The sequence below is a fragment of the Haemorhous mexicanus genome, chromosome 9, assembly GCF_027477595.1.
Source record: "Haemorhous mexicanus isolate bHaeMex1 chromosome 9, bHaeMex1.pri, whole genome shotgun sequence".
Classification (NCBI taxonomy): domain Eukaryota; kingdom Metazoa; phylum Chordata; class Aves; order Passeriformes; family Fringillidae; genus Haemorhous; species Haemorhous mexicanus.
In genome coordinates this window covers 2,295,250-2,312,110 of record NC_082349.1, presented here as the reverse complement: position 1 = coordinate 2,312,110, position 16,861 = coordinate 2,295,250, and the positions used below count along the sequence as shown (strand labels likewise).

The following is a 16,861-nucleotide window of genomic DNA, read 5'->3' as shown; positions in this document are numbered from 1 at the left end:
CATTAGTATAAAAGTGCCCAAATATCTTTAATAAATAATTCCATCCTGGGAGGGTATAACAGAGCTTCTGCTCATTGCTGACAATGAATAACAATTACATTTCTTGCTTTGGATATGACACTGCAGGTGACTAAAGCTCCATGTCTTTGGAGGGCTCAGGTGGATCTGGACAAAGCTGGTGCAATAACTCCTTTTTTTCCCTAATGAATTTTAGCTTGAAGAAGCAGCAGCAAAGCTGTGATAGCAAAAATCTCCACACTCTCTGCATCAGTCACATGAATAAAAGGCACTTTATGTCAGTCAGAGCTGCTGGGCACAGGAAATGCTTCTGAGTGCACAATGGTGAGAAGTTTGGGATGTGACAGCATCCCAGCCTCTGCATCCCAGCCCCAAAGCTGGCTCTGTCAGCTCTGTGAGCACTGTGTCTGTGGGAGTGTGTTTGGGTAGGGATCAAATGCTCCCAAAGCTCCAAGGCAGTAATGCCAGGAAACCAAAATCACAGGGCACGGTTTGCTCGTGGTTTGGAGGGAACCACATCTCCCAAGAATTCCCACCTTCAGCAGGGCCAGCCCAGGCATCCCAAACAAGAGCCAGTGTGCTGGGAAACGTGGTGGGAAAAGACACTTCTGCATGATTGGGATTTGCAGTTTGTCTGCCTTTGCACCATCCCAGTGGCCCTGGATGTGGCAGGAATAATTTGATCCCTTTACCCAAGATATTCCTCCCTGTGGAATCCAGTCCTGGTTAAAACACATCTGTTTGTGAATGTGGCTCCTACTGCAGGTATTTTGCACCCTGCCTTTGGCATAAATTGAGAATATTTCTGACAGGTTGTGGACTCCTCATCCCTGGAAGTGTCCAAGGCCAGGTTGGATGGGGCTTGGAGCAACCTGGGATAGTGGAAAGTTCCCTGCCCGTGGCAGAGGGTGGAACAGGATGAACTTTAAGGCCTCTTCCAACCCAAATCTGTTTGGGATTCTCAGATTTTTTTGCTGTTCCACCTCCACTATTCCAGGGTGCTCCAGCCTGGCCTTGGGCACTTCCAGAGATCCAAGAGCAGCCACAGCTTCTCTGGGAAAACCATGCCAGGGCCTCACCACCCTCACAGGTGACAATTTCTCCCTCATTTTTAATCTAAACCTGTTCTCTTTCAGTTTAAATCTCTGCTCTCATGTCCCTCCTGAGTCTTTAATGGCTAATTTTTTTAAAGATTATTGTAATGCTCTAATCTGCTGTCCCTGGCCTTCTATAAACACTATGGGTAACAGCAGCACACAAACCCCCTGTCAGAGGTAATTAATTTGGGAATTTGGGTGAGAAAATACACAGCTTGGCAGTGCTGTGCCTTCAGGAGGATTAAAGACATGCACAAACCTGAAACAGCAGCCAAAATCATTAACTGATGCTGGATTTTCTACATATCTCAGTAAAATCTGGATTAGGTTCAAATATTCCTCGAACATCCATGTGTTAAACAGTGGAAAGATTTTAGTCTTTTAATGCCACAGGGGAAGGAGTTTGGTTACTTCAGCACTTTAATTTAAATTAAACAGGTGTTAGATTGTGACATTTGACCAGAATCCTGAGCATGATAAGAGAATTGCCAGAATAAAAAATGCATATTTCCAACATATTTCTCCTATCACTGATGGAGTGTTTAGACTTTGTGCAATCAGCTCTCTGTATCTCTCAGGCTGGAATCCTCCCAGAAATCCTCCCTCAAAAGATCAGAATTGCACTTGGGAAAGGTCTGTCTCCATCCTTTATCCATCAGGATTTTCTGTTTTGCTAAAATGGGGTCTTGCACACCATGGTGAGAGGGCCAAAGCAGAGGCAGCGTGGGGAAAGGACCTGGGAATGAACCTTGGGAAACTGGAAAAGCCAAACAGCACAAAAATCTGGCTTGACCACAAGGAGTGCTTTGGGAACTCGTTACAGATGAGTGGAGAAAGGCTGGAGGAGCAGGCTGTAAATATTCCCCACGAAATGAGGGAAAATTCCACTCATCCCCAGTTCCCGGTGTCATGTTTGCTCCGGAGCCTCCAAGGAGAAGCTGTGTTTTCCTTGCCCTGCAAATAGTCCTTACAAAATCCTCCTGGATGCTCCCAGAGCTGAGGGATGGCAACGAAGCAGAGGTGAGATGGAGCCCTGAAATGAGTGGGTGAGCATTTGAGCTCAGCTCCATCCCTAGGCTGGGCTTTGGCAGCCACTGGCTCTGGTCACCTGCTGAGCTTGGGATTGCTGCTCTCTTCCTGGAGAGCAAGGATGGGAAATCCCTGGCACTGCTCTGGGCTTTGCTCCTGGGGAGGGAACAGGGGTCCCAGGAATTTCTAAACCCTGGCACTGCTCTGGGCTTTTCTCCTGGGTAAGGAACAGGGGTCCCCTGGAATTTCTAAACCCTGGAACTGCTCTGGACTTTGCTCCTGGGGAGGGAACAGGGGGTCCCCATGAATTTCTAAACCCTGGCTCTGCTCTGGGATTTTCTCCTCATGGAGAGAGAACAGGGGGTCCCCTGGAATTTCTAAACCCTGGAACTGCTCTGGGCTTTTCTCCTGGGAGAGAGAACAGGGGGTCCCCTGGAACTGCTCTGGGCTTTGCTCCTGGGGAGGGAACAGGGGGTCCCCATGAATTTCTAAACCCTGGGTCTGCTCTGGGATTTTCTCTTCATGGAGAGAGAAGAGGGGGTCCCCTGGAATTTCCCAGACCCTGGCACTGCTCTGGACTTTGCTCCTCAGGGAGAGAGAACAGGGGGTCCCCATGAATTTCTAAACCCTGGAACTGCTCTGGGCTTTGCTCCTGGGGAGGGAACAGGGGGTCCCCATGAATTTCTAAACCCTGGAACTGCTCTGGGATTTTCTCCTGGGGAGAGAACAGGGGGTCCCCATGAATTTCTAAACCCTGGCTCTGCTCTGGGATTTTCTCTTCATGGAGAGAGAAGAGGGGGTCCCCTGGAATTTCCCAGACCCTGGCACTGCTCTGGGCTTTGCTCCTGGGGAAGGAACAGGGGGTCCCCTGGAACTGCTCTGAGATTTGCTCCTCAGGGAGGGAACAGGGGATCCCCTGGAATTTCCCAAACCCTGGAACTGCTCTGGGCTTTGCTCCTGTGAGGGAGAACAGGGGGTCCCCTGGAATTTCCTAAACCCTGGAACTGCTCTGGGATTTTCTCCTGGGGAAGGAACAGGGGTCCCCTGGAACTTCATAACCCTGGCACTGCTCTGGGATTTTCTCCTCAGGGAGAGAACAGGGGGTCCCCTGGAATTTCCTAAACCCTGGCACTGCTCTGGGCTTTTCTCCTGGGGAGGGAGCAGGGGGTCCCCTGGAAGTTCATCTGGACGTGCTGCTGTGCTGTGTGTTTATTTGGATTGCCTTGCCTTCCAGAGGGAGCCTATATCCATTTCCAGCCTAACGAGTTCCTTAAAGCATGGCAGTTGCCTCGGCTTTGAAACCCAATCCCTGTGGCTCTGCAGTAGCACTACACCAAATGCCGAGCTCCTTGTTTGTTGAGCTAATAAAAAAATCATCAGTGGTTTATCCTTCCGTGAGGCTTCCGCGCCTGCTGCAGCACTTAGGGCTGAGCAAGCCCTGCCCTGCTCCTGTTGGTTTTCCATTGTACAGCCTATTAACTTTTAGAGACTGTGGGCTGGGTTTTTGTGGCAGAGCCACGTCGGGGTCAGGAGCCCACAGAGGTTTGTGCTGCTGGGTGCAATTAAGGTGAAGGCTCACGGCTCTTCATTGTGTTTTTTACAAGTGGCTCTTTTGCACCGACAAAAGCTGCCCTGGCTGAGCTTTGGGAATGCAGAGGATTGCTGCATAATGCCAGGATTCAGGAGATTGGTTTGGTCAAACCTCTGGATCTGGTGGCTGCTGTTAGGCTGCCAGCATGGGGCTGCCAGGGCTGAGCTCTGCGTGCCCGGGATGGGATGGGATTCCCTGGAATATCCTTGGAAATCATGGGGGATGCAGTGCATGCTTCAGCCACTGATGAGACTCAAGGTCCCCCCAAAAGCAGCAGTGAAAATAAATTTGGTTAAGTTGGGATTTAATTTTGTTTGATGTTAGTGAGTACCTAGACCCAGAAGATCCCGCTGAACCTTGGATTTAGGAAACTTTCTTACCGTAAATAAGTTGTAACTGTGGCTAAATCGATTCATTCCTTCCATCAATGAAGGGATTAAAAAGAAACCTCTGGAGCATTGATGTAAACCTTTTGTGCAGACTAATTACCTGCATAATTGCTTTTGTGGGCTGTGTGAGGACAGCCCGGATCAGAAGTGCCATGAGGGCAGGACAAGGGGCAGGACAAGGACAGCCTGTGCTGTGGCTGAAACCCAACCCAGAGCCATGAGCAGGGAGTTCAGTCTTCCCCTCCCAGAGCCCCTGCCCTCTCTGGAGGCTGCTAATAAACACTAATTAGCTGGAGGGCTTTGGTTTGGGGTTGTCTCTGGGGGATGTGGGTCAAGCTCCCAAGGAGCCCTGAGCTGGGCCCAGCTCTCCACAGAGCAGCTCTTACAAGTGGCATCTGCTCAACTCCAAGTAAAATTCAGGAAAACAGCCTTTTAGCAAAAGAAATGAAGTTTTAAATCCACCTTCCGAGCCTGTCTGGGATCAGGCCTGTGTGGGTTTTAGGGTGTAAGTTCCTCCTGAACAATCAATGTAGCTCAGTCCCAGCTTGGCCAAAGCATCCAGCTCTGGCATCAGTTAAATATTTACATTCCTCCCTTTTTATATATAAATTGTGCTCTATTAGCATAGGTTTCACAGTGTGGCCTTGTCTTTCAGCCTCTGGCTGCAGTTGGCAGTTTGTGCATTAATCACCATCGAGCCATGTAAAAGCTGAGGCAGGAGGCTGCAGCCATCAAACAGGCAGCATTTACTGCTCCATCAAGGGCAGCCAATAAGTCATGGGGCAGCGTCTGCCTCGTAGCACGAGGATCTGCAAGAAAAGGCACCGTGTTTACACTGGGGAGACTGCTGGGGATTGAAGCAGTAATTGTTTCAGGCCCTCCCATCAATTCATCAGCTGACACGGGCCCCGTTTTTCGTCGCCGCAACAAAAATAATTATCGGGCTCGAAAAAGTCGTGGTGGATTTGCACATGGCAGCCTTCTGCTGTAATTTTCTGCCCAGGTTATAAGGGTTTAATTGTGGCTCGCTGCTCTCCTCATCCTCTGCAGCGGGCTGCGGCCCCCGAGCGCTGAGGTGCGAGGAGTTACGGCGTGCCGCGATTTATGGGGGAGGTAAATGATTTCTTGTTTGCCCTCCCTGGGCTTGGCTGCCTTTGCCTTCTTTCAGGCCTTTGTGGGTGGATTTAGTGCAGTGGCACTGATGGAAGCCAGGGACAAGGCAGCAGGTGCAGCCCTGTCCAGCCACTTCATCCTCGTCTCCAAACACGTCTGTCCCCAGCGCGTTCTGCTGGTGGGGAGGGAAATGCACAGGAACCTGTGCCAGGAGAGGGGCAGGCCCCAGAATGCCTGTGCATGGCACTGGTGCCTTCAGGAGAGCAAATTCCATAAGTAAGTGTGGGCTGTGGATCACTTGGAGTCACAAGCACGTGTAGGTGTGAGAAACCATACTCACTTTTGGAAAATTTTAAAAAGGTTTATTAAACCCTTATCAGAAATACAACAGAAGACCAAACAGAGGAAATATTGCAGTGCTGGGAGCAGGGGATTTTCCCCACCATTTGTCACCTACCCAATGGAGGTTATGCCTTTTAACCCTTTAGCTCTTCCCAAAGTTCTGTCCACCCACTCCTTCACTGTCCAGTAATGGAGGTCACTTCCTGACACCTTCATTGGAGGTCAATGAAGTGTTGTCATAGTGATGAGCCAGCCCTCCCAAATGTCCCAAACCCAGGCCAGCCCTGATAACAACACAAGGGGGGGAAAACATAACCATAAATCTATAAAACTTCTCCCATATTTATAAAGTCTATAAAACTTCTCCATATATACGTGATATTTGCCTTTGAATTGTGAGAGTCAACCATTGTGTTACTCATGCATCACAGCAGGCTTTTCAAGGGAGGCTCTCAAGGGATCTCAGCACGTTTCAGAAATTTGGGAGGGAAATGTTCTTCATCTCTGACAGCCCAGCTGTTGCTGTGCCACAGTGTTGCCTCCCAGTGCTCCTTCCATCCCTCTCTGGACTTTTCCTCACCACTCCTGGCACTGAAGAATCTTCACATAATGGTGCCCCAGGACATCCTTCTCCTTCTCCATTCCCTCCTGATATTCTGATGGGTTGTTGTGACTCCTCTGTTTCTTGTCACATCCACCTCTGGATGAGCCCCATCCAGTAATTTCTTCCTGCTTTTGTCAGCTTTTTGCTTCCTTCTCTTGCAGTTTTCTTTGGGTGCTTCCCATTTCCACTTTCTCTTCTCTTCTCTCTTTCTGGCAGTCTGAGATGCCCAGAAAAGCTCAGGGCATGGGAAAAAATCCAGGTAGGTTTGGAGAGATAGGAAATTTGCATTTATTATGCAAATTCCCAGCCTTTGTAAATTTGCCTGACTAGCAGCTCTGCTGTGCCCTCTTCCAGTATTACAACTCCAAGGATGCACCAGACTCTGGATCCATATCCATTCAAACGTCTTTTTTATGGGCAGGAAAACACCGTGCTCCTCCAACATCTTCCTTCCACATCCCTCGCATTTCAGGCTGAGCAGAGTAGAAATAATAATTCCTAGAAAAACCAGTGAAAATCCTGTGAGTTGGTGCAGTTCAGGATGGCTCCGGCTCCACCTGAGCGGTGCCATCCCAGGAATGTGGTGCTCCAGCTCTGCTTGAAGTGCCCTGAAGAGCCATGGTGGCCACATTTCTCCAGCTCAGAGGCACAAAGGCTCCACTGTGAGCAGGGAAATGCTGGCCCTCGGCCAAGTGGCCATTTCTTTTCTTCACTCCCTGTCATTAAAGCTGTGCCTTGCTCCAGGGCGCAGTGTTTTGCTCTTCTTAAGTGGAACTGTTAACGACCCAATTTGGAGTAATGTAAAGTGCACCCAGATTCCACAGTGACTTCTAAATCCATCTAACATTAATGATAATCTGTAATTAATAGCTGCAATCAAAAGGAATTGTAGGGCGGTAATTAGGAATTTAGGATTAAGGTATTAGCATGTAAAACGGGCCTCTTAAAAACCTCTTCTTCCAAGGGATGGCTCCGATCCCGCGGAAGAAAACAATTTTTAACTGATATGACCTTAGCCAAAGATCAAGCTACTAAAAATACTGACTTGGGGAAGGCACCAGGCTGCTGCCAAAACATCTGAAGGTATTTGAAGAGTTTGCAGAGACTCACACGTAGCAATCACATCATTTTCTGATGACTTTACAATTCAAGAGCAAACCTTAAGAATTTCATTTTTGAGAAGGAGTTTTCATGTCCCCAGCAGCCTTTTGGGGTGGGTTTTATTGGAACCTCCAGTGACTGCTCCCCTCTGGGCCAAAAGCTGGTGTGTCCTCTTGGGAGAGAGCAGATCTGCAGGAAGAGGGAAGGCTCAGGTGCATGAAGCCCTGAAACCATAAACTGGGCACTGGGATTCCTCCTGATGGTGCATCCTAAATCCTTGCCTTTATCTCCAGCTCTGGAGAGCTGGAAGGTTCAGAAGGACTCCCAGGCAGAGAGGTCCTGCTGATGACAGTGCCAGTAGCAGTGCTGAGGTGCTCTGATAGATGGAAGGGGTGGGATATAAATGAAGTTCCTAACAGTTTCCAGTCCTGCACTAAATGAAATCATCCCACTGCACGTCTCCCTTTTGAAGCTGGAAATTAATGTCTGGTGGATTTGAAATCCACAGAGCCTGAATTGTTCACTGGTGTTGAAAATTTCCCTATCTAATGCCAATTATTAACCTGCCCAGGGCTATCAATAATGATAACACTGCAGATAAAGAACAGGTAGATGTGCAGGACTTTCACATTTTAAGAGCTGGTACAAAATTAACCATTTGAAGGTTATTGGCACCCCACAACTTCATCTCTGTGTGGAGCAGCCTGGAGAGCTCCAGAGGGTCCTTCACCAGCAGAAAATGCACTTTGGACACAGTGCTGACAGTTTGGAGCTCTGGAGGAATCATTTAAATCCTGTGAGGAGCAGCTGAGGGAGCTGGGGGGGCTCAGCGTGGAGAAAAGGAGGCTCAGGAGGGACCTTCAGGCTCTGCACAGCTCCTGACAGGAGGGGACAGCCAGGGAACAGGGACAGGATCGGGAACGGCCTCGGGCTGTGCCAGGGGAGGCTCAGGCTGGACATTGGAAAGAATTCCTCCTTGGAAAGGGTGCTCAGCATGGAAGGGGGAGGAGGATATTTTAACATGGACTGGTTTTTTTAAATAATCCGTGGGAGGTTTGTCCTGTGGGATGAGGATTAGTAGCCATAGGGTTTGACCTGTGCTATCACAGACTATTAAAGGCAGCAGATTCTCCTTGAGAGACACCTGCCTTGCTGAAAGAGCAGAAAAGCTCAACAATTCCCCATCTCCTTGCACTTTTCCTTCACTCATCTGATTGAAGTATTCACAATTCCCACCTCCTTTGGAAACAGGGGAATTCTAATGCAAACAGAGAGGAGCTGATGTCCTGAAAATCCTTCCACGTGTTAAAGGTATAAGCAAAATTTGAGATCTATGATAGAAATTTCAGGATACTGCCAGCTTTTAAACAGGCAAGAAAATTAGTAAATAATGGGTTGTATCCATTGCAGTCTGTCTAAATTTCCTTCAGCAGCTCTGGGGTGGGCTGTGCAGAGGCTGGAAAGTGGCTGATTGCAAAATGGAATATCTGGGAGATCAGATGGAAACGTGTGGGGAGCTCACAAAGGATCGGGGGAACAGGGAGTGCAAAAGGCAGAAAAGGAAGATGGGGGAGATAGGACTGAGAGGCAAAACAGCCAGGAGGCAGATCTGTGGGAAGATCCTGGAAGGGATCAGTCAGGTAGGAACCAGACAGAGGGAAAGATGAAGTGTTGGTCTGGAATGTGCAGAAAAGCAAAAAAAAACCGAGCACTTAGGATAATTAGCTTTTCTCTAAGTCTGTATAACTTTATCTGCCATTCCTGTTTTCCTGAAGTTCTATCCAAGTGGGAGAGCTGAGGAGTTTGTTTGCTGGAGATTTTATTCCCCTCTTTAAGGGGGGAGTTGATGGTTCTGGTACATCTGCAGCTATAAAATGTTCACGGGTGATTTGGCCAAAAAGAGCTGTGCCTAAATCCCCTGTGAAGTTGTCCTGCCCTGACCCTGCTGCCAGCGTGGGATAACTCCCCGTGTGTGTCTGCAGTCCTGTCTTGCCCAATCTTGTTTTTAATGTCTCGGGAAATTGGGCTTTTATCACTTCCTTAGGCAAATTCCTTCACTGGATAACAAAGCTCACTTGGGGAAGGTTTTCTGCTCAGATTCAGCGAGAGGCTTGCAAATGGAAAACTTTTTCAGATGTTAAACATGAATTCTGAATAGTTTATCTTATTATTCTGACTTCTAACTCCTTCTCCAAACACCTCCTTGTTCTTTTTGCTGTTTGGGTATCCTGCAGTGAGACCTGAATTGCAATCACATTCATTTTTCTGTCGGAACAAAGAAATTACTCCTGATTGTAGAAATATTTGTATCAGTTTGGTGTAGCGTGGGGGTATAGAATACAGAGGATGCCTGTGAAAGATGCACTCTGAATGGTTTTTTGCATGTTTTAACGGGACTTATTTTGCACCTAAAAAAGGGTGGGATTTCCATTCTGCCCCAAAAGAAGGTCCATCCAGGCCATGCTCCCACTGGATGTGTCCATTCCTCCTCTCAGCATCCATCATTCCTGCTGTCCTGGAGTCTGGCAAGCAGGATATCCTCATTTCCAGACTTACTTTGCCCTCTCCTTTTTTCTGTACAACACATTTATTCCCCATTCAAATTTTCAATTATTTCTGGGCTCGATGTCATCTCAGTTATCTTCTTTCTTTGACTTATTGTTTTATCTTACAAATGCAGGTACAGCTTTTTGTAAACCTTACTGAAGTTTATTTAATCACAAAGGCTTTACAAGGCCTGACGTGTGAAATTCACTCCACACTTGTGCAATAGGGTGATAAAATCAGATCTTGGCCAACTTCTCTGTGGGAAGTGTGTTTGAATACACTTTGCTTGGCTCTTCACAGCCTGTTGTGACTTCTCATTAACTTAAACCCAATGTTTCTTCATAGGTTGGAACAGATAATTATCTTGCCAGTGTTAAGAAGAGTCATCATTCATCTGGAATTATTCCAGGGATAAATCAAACCTTAACAGGATAATGGCTCTGTTTGCTGATCACATTTCTCAGGCTGACTCTTCTTCCAAACAAATGGAATTGTTCAAGGTGAAGCTGAGCATTAGGGGACTTTTAAGAAGCAAGAATTCATTTTTAAACTCCACATTCAAAACACAGTTGCAATATTGACAGGACAAGAAGAAACAGCCTCAGGCTGTGCCAGGGAAGGGTCAGGTTGGACATCAGGAGGAATTTCCTCGTGGAAGGGATGGTCAGGCACTGGAAGGGGCTGGAGTCCCCATCCCTGGAGGTGTCCAAGGAACGAGGGCTGGTGACAAGGTGGGGACTTGGAATTGATGACCTTGGATGGATTTCCAGCCTCAGTAATCCTGTGATTCTGTGATCTGATATTAGGCAGATTTTTCCCCCTATTTTGAGGAGGTGACAGCCAGTGGACAAGTCTGTGCCAGTGCCCCAAATGCTGTGAGCAAATCCCTGACTCATCCCTTCCCAGGGCTGGCTGGGAACTCACCTGGAGTTGCCCCAGAGCTTTCCAAGGGGAGGTGGCACCACTCTCACTTTCATGCTCAGCAATCCTGAGTCATCACAGGTAGAGATGGAATTCAGGGATGTCTCCTGGACCTTTTTTCTGGGATGTCTTCTTCTCCTGCGTTGGGGTGGTTTGTTCCTACATGGTGTAGCTGCTCTGTGAGTTCCCTTCAGTCAAGTAAAGTGGTTATTATGGGCACAGGGATGCTTTGCTCTTGTTTGGAACTTTAATTGAGGAATATCAGAAAATCACGGGTCACCAGCCTGCAGAACTCCCACAAACAGGAAACTTTGGTCATCTAATGTGGTTTCTCCTGCAGCTGAGCTGAGGGGTGTCTGCTCTGTGAGATTCATGGTCATGGTTTCAAAGCCTGGTTAAGAAAACATCGATATGAACACTCTGGAGTTTTAAAAACCAAAATACTGCAAGTGGTCATTGTGTTGTCAGTTCTGGAGCTTCAAATAACAAATGCTGCATGTGGTCACAGTGTCTAATTTTGGTTAGAGTGTGTTACGTGTTGGCAGAATTCAGTTGTTTTGTGGGCTCTTCACACTAAAATATTTCCAGGTGAGCCAAAGCAGCTACAGAAAATCCACTGTGGGGTGCCAAAGGTGAGGGTGGGACTGAGGAAATCATTGTCTGTGGGTTTGAGCCTGTGGACACAGGGATGAACCCCTTTGCTCCCAGTGATGCCACCTCAGATCCCACTCTTGGAGGGGTTTTCCCACAGGACTTGTCCCATTTCTTGGCCAGGAGAGCTGGAAGGGTGAGGAGGGACAGGGAGCCAAGCATCCCAACCTCTGGCACAGCCTGACACCCACCAGCTCCTGGGCAGTGTCTGGTCACTGGTTATTTGTCACCTATCCCCCATGACAGCAATGCTGCCACTGGATCTGCTTTTTTGTCCTTAAACCCTGCAAATTTAAGCCATGTGGTCCCAAAAATGTGGATTAGAGAAGGGTTATGTGGGTTAGACAAGCTCAGCTGTTCTTTAAAAGCAGAGAATGAGAGGGGATGGGCCCAGTGGGCCAAGATCTCAGCTGGTGCCAATGGGTGCCACTGCTGGCTGTGCCCCTTCCCTGTGCCCAGGGCTGTCCCCAGCAGTGGGTTCTGCCCTGGGGACCTGCACAGGCCAGGCTGTGCTCCTGGGGGAGTTCCAATGCCCTCAAACCCCGTGTTTCCACTGGGAATGCTTGGCAGAGCATTGGGTAAGCAGTGCTGCCAGGTGGGCTTTCAAGCCAGGCTTTATTTCTAGAGGGGGCACGGGCTGTGTGTGAACCCACGGCTCCGTGGGTCTGTGTGACCTGGTGTTTACAACTCCCTGGGATTTTTTAATGGAATAGAAGAGTTGCCAACACATCAAACAAAGGCAGAACATCTTTGCATAGCCTTGCATGCCACGTTTTATGAGGGAAATCTGGGAATAAGCTAAAGGATGGTGTCAAAGCAAAATGAATGCACTTCAGAGCATTCCTGTTCTCTAACTCACAGATCCCAGCTCTGCCTTCCCTGTGCAGCTCTGAGATCACCCAGCACTGGGGGTCCCTCCAGGGTGCAGGATTGGCCTGTGGGATGCTCATTTTCAGTGCATTCTCCATGACTGGCACCCTGAGCACTGCTTGGTTTGATTTCACCTTCCCTGTCCCACACTCAGTGCTGTCCAACATGGCCCTCCTCCTTCTCCAGGTCAGGTTTCTCAGGGCTGGCTGGACACAGGGAATTTGGAGGTGCTCTGCTTTCCCATGCCCTGGAATGTGTGTGCACACCCCTTCCTCCCACCCTCCCACCATCACTCTCTAAAGCTCATATCAAATCTATTTCTCCCTGGGGGATGGCCCCAAAAGCCTTCCCTGATGCCAGAGCAGCCTCACAGGCTGCAGGTGGATCTGCTGGAAGAGGGAGACACTAAATCCTGGATGAAGTTTGGATACAGGGAATGTTCTACTATGACCTAGAGCTGAGGCAGGACATGCTGGCTTAACACCACCCCCCTGTGATTTGCTGTTTAAAATAAAAGTACAGACTTAAATCTCCATGCAGCTTTTTCCTGAAGAGTAAGGAATTTTCCCAGCAAGGAGCAGGTGCTGCTGGGGATCAATTCTTCCAGCTGTGTTAACTTCAGTGTACAAACCACATCCCTTCTCATGCACATGGGTTTGCAGGATTCAAATAATTGTAAATTTTAATAGATAACACCTTCAGCAGCCTCTCAGCGCCGTGTTTCCCTCGGCTCTACCACTGCAGATTCCTTCTGCCTCTCTAAAACCCCTGGGGAGATTGTAGGGTGGGTCAAGACCATCCCAAAGATTGGATGTGATGCCTCAGGTTTAGCTTTTCTATTTTCACATTCTGTGCTGCTTTAGTGTGTAATTCTGAGCTTCATATTGGGGATGCTGAGCTCTCTGCACAGAGCAGGGAGACAAAACAATTCCTGCTCCAGCTGGGCACCAAGGACAAATGAGCCAAATCTCAGCCCAGGAGCACAAACCCCGTGGGCTGGAGAGAGAAAAACAAGCAGGGTGGGAGTGCCTGGGCTAAAGCTGGGCTGGGACAATGAACTGCAAGGTGCAAATGGAGCAGAGCTGATCCCAGGGAGAGACCCCGTGCCCGGCCGTGCATTTTGGGGCCATTTTGGGTCATCTTGGGGGCAGCCCTGGCTGGGCTCTGGTGCTGCCCCAGGTGGGTCCATGGAGGAGATCCTTGGAATCAATCCCTGCTTTATTCTGGAGCTCTGTCCTGTCTCTGCTTTGGGGCAGCCTGCACAAGGCATCAGCTGTTTAATTAGCAGGAGGCCTGGCAGTGATCAGCACTGCCAAACAAACTCCAGCCCTGGCCCGCTGCCTTTTCCCCCTTGGCTGCTCCTGCTGCCCAGATGGCTCAGCCTGCCAGCACAGAGCATCAAATCATTTTATTCCTAATGAATAAATCAAATCATTTGATTCCTGATGATACAGAATCCATATAATAACAGCATCTCGTGGTTTTTCTCTTTTCCCCTTCCAGGAGTGAATTCCTCGCTTGTTGCTGATTTCATGCCCACGTCCTCATGGAACATCTCAAGTGAATTAGATAAAGGTAAGCAGGAAGGAAAAAGACCCCAAACCACCTGAAATCAGATTTTAAAATCTCAATTTTTCTTGACTTGACCAAATCATCAAACAAAGGGGATCAGGGGGTATTCAAGATAAACCTCCTTTGCCTCGGGATCCTTTGACATTTAATTCCATGTTTGTTTCTTGTACCAAGAAAATGTTCCACAGGGCAAAAATATTTCAAGATGTTCTGTCACATGTTTTTTTCTGGTGGATCTTGGGATTTGAACTCAAAACTCACAAGTGTCAGGCACTCAGTTTGCAATGATGTGTTTTATTACGAAATTTTGAAGCTTTAATAATACAAAATACATTTGCAGGTGGTAATTAGGTGTAATTTAGAGCTCTCCAAGGGGTATATATTGTAAAAAAATGAGAGATTTATCATTCTTCTTCATTTTGTAAATTAAGCACTGCTAATTTAAGGCAAATTGCTGAGATTCCCTCATTGCCAGGCAGTGGCTGCAGCTCCTGAGTCAAACCTGTGCATCTTTGAGGATGCTCTTAGCCACCCTCACTGAGCAATTTGCCAGCCACTTTTCATTTGCCATTTCCATCATTTACTGCTGAGATGGAAATTTCCCACAGTGGAATTCTGCCCCAGATGGTTTTCCCAACTGTTTTTGTCTGTTTTGTTACTGTTTTCTTTGAACATGTGCTCATAATGTTTGATGTTCATGCATAAATATGTTTTCTGTGCTTGAGGATGAGGAGAATATGTAATTCTGGGTACTCTGGGTCGATCCTTTCACATCTGCCTTCCCAGCAGGGAAGGAGCAGGACTTTGTGGGGAAGATGAAAGTCAAAGGGCTGATGCTTGCTGGTGGGAAAGGGAGAAAAGCTTGTGGTCATCCAGCAGAGAATTCCCAAATCCCAGCAAATGGCTGAGGGAAGGAGTTACAGATTGGGTGAATCCCACTGCAGGGATTCACCCACGTGCTCGTGGCAGGTCTGGGCTGTGCTCAGGGAACACCCCAGAGCTGGGGAGAAGTGAAGCTGCTGCTTCCCCCGGGCAGGAGCATGGAATCACAGGGTGCTTTGGGATGGGAGGGACCTTACAGCCCATCCAGTGCCACCCCAGGGACACCTCCCACTGTCCCAGGCTGCTCCAGCTTCCATCCAGCCTGGCCTTGGACATTTCCAGGGATCCAGGGGCAGCCAGATCCAGCTGCTCTGGGCACCAGTGCCAGGGCCTGCCCACCCTGCCAGGGAAGGATTTCTTCCTGATATCCCATCCAAACCTCCTCTCTTGCCACGTTTCTTCCCTGTTTGGCAGCTTTCTTTGGTTTTTCAGAAAGCAGGAAATAATTAAGTGGCCTAGAAAAGAAAACTCCAAAGTTTGGAAATGCCAGAGAAGGCAAAACTTTGACTTTGGAGAGTCCAATCACGGTTGAACCATCTCTCAGTTACCTCCATGGCACCTGTTGCTGAGCTGGAGATATTGTCAGGAGCAGGTAAAATGAAGTTCCCGGCTCCTAATCCACCTGGAATGCGGCAATTAGCAGGTTGGGCTGAGTCCCGCATTCCTGGGGGATTACCGGCCCTTTGCTGCGCCTCATTAGCATCCACAGCGCTGGCAGCTGCCACACCCCAACTCGGATTTACATTCGGGATTCAAACCAAGCCTTTGTGCCCGAAAAGCTTCGTCAGAGGGGCGGCTTCTCGCGGGGCTCCTGCCAGCGGAGGCACGCAGGTTTTGTCTTGTCTCACCTGGGCTTTCATGTGGGAGCTGCTGCTTCCCTCAAAGCCCTGAAACTCCCGCTTGGACCGAGCCAATGCTGAGCTGGGCACTGGAAACCTCCGAGGAGAAAAGGAGGCTCAGTTCCCATTTGTTTTGCATCTCAGGGAGTGTCCTGGTTGGAACAGACAGGTGTCTGCTAAGGAGGGCAGGAGCCTCCCCTGAAATGGAGAATGTAAACGCCCTCCCTCTGAATTGTTATAATTTGGAAATTAAGGAGCTCTCAGGCAAAGATATGGAAGTAGGAATAACAGTTCTTTCTTGGGAAAATTAAAATGCAATAGTACAAAGCAACACTGACAGAGTCAGAGCATGCCCTGGCCCCTGTGGCTCAGGGTGGGGGCACAGTCCCATCCCAGGGTGGTGGCACAGTCCCATCCCAGGGGGGCTCAGGGTGGTGGCACAGTCCCATCCCTGGGGGGCTCAGGGTGGTGGCACAGTCCCATCCCAGGGTGGTGGCACAGCCCCATCCCAGGGGGGCTCAGGGTGGTGGCACAGTCCCATCCCAGGGGGCTCAGGGTGGTGGCACAGTCCCATCCCAGGGGGGCTCAGGGTGGTGGCACAGTCCCATCCCAGGGGGGCTCAGGGTGGTGGCACAGTCCCATCCCAGGGTGGTGGCACAGTCCCATCCCAGGGGGGCTCAGGGTGGTGGCACGGTCCCATCCCAGGGGGGCTCAGCCCTCCTGCAGTGCCAGCTGTGGTTCTGCTGGAGCAGGGATCCTGCACAAGGGGGGAGTTTTCCTCTGCAGCTCCAGGGCTGCTGGAGATGGGCCTGCTCTCCCTCTGGGAATGCAGGGCAGCAGAAAGCTGCTCCTCTGGGAATGCAGTGGGCAAAGGCTGCTGGGCTGTTCCCAGGGCAGATTGGATCCAGGGAGGAATGCTTGGCTCCTCTCCTGGGTGGAGCATCTCCCCATGGGATGGTGGAATTTGATCAGCCATGCAGGGACACTCGCTGGCCATGGACAGCAGAGATCTCCTGGAGGGAGGATGGGGTGTGGGAGAGATAAAGAAAACTGCCCCGTGAACAGAGGATAACTGCCCCATCTTCAACAGATGGGGATAGGACACACAAACCCAGCCACACCTTGCATTTCCAACCCAAGAAAGGAGTCAAAATCCACTTGTCTTCCAGGAGGTCACGCTGCCATTGCAGTAAAACTCATTTTAAAGCCTGTTAAGTTCACCACATCAAAGTGGTTTCCAAGCAGGTTTCCCAATTAAATCCCTGCTCACTCTAAGTGGCTCCAACTCTACCTGC

General features: G+C 49.1%; 1 protein-coding gene across 1 annotated transcript in view; it reads left to right on the top strand.

Annotated features, from left to right (window-relative positions):
* ROR1 (receptor tyrosine kinase like orphan receptor 1) overlaps positions 1-16,861 on the top strand; it is a 154,672-nt gene that overhangs the window by 89,832 nt on the left and 47,979 nt on the right. The window contains exon 2 of the mRNA XM_059853614.1: positions 13,777-13,848. Within this exon, the coding sequence (XP_059709597.1) occupies positions 13,777-13,848 (72 nt within the window). The remainder of the gene's footprint in view (positions 1-13,776; positions 13,849-16,861) is intronic.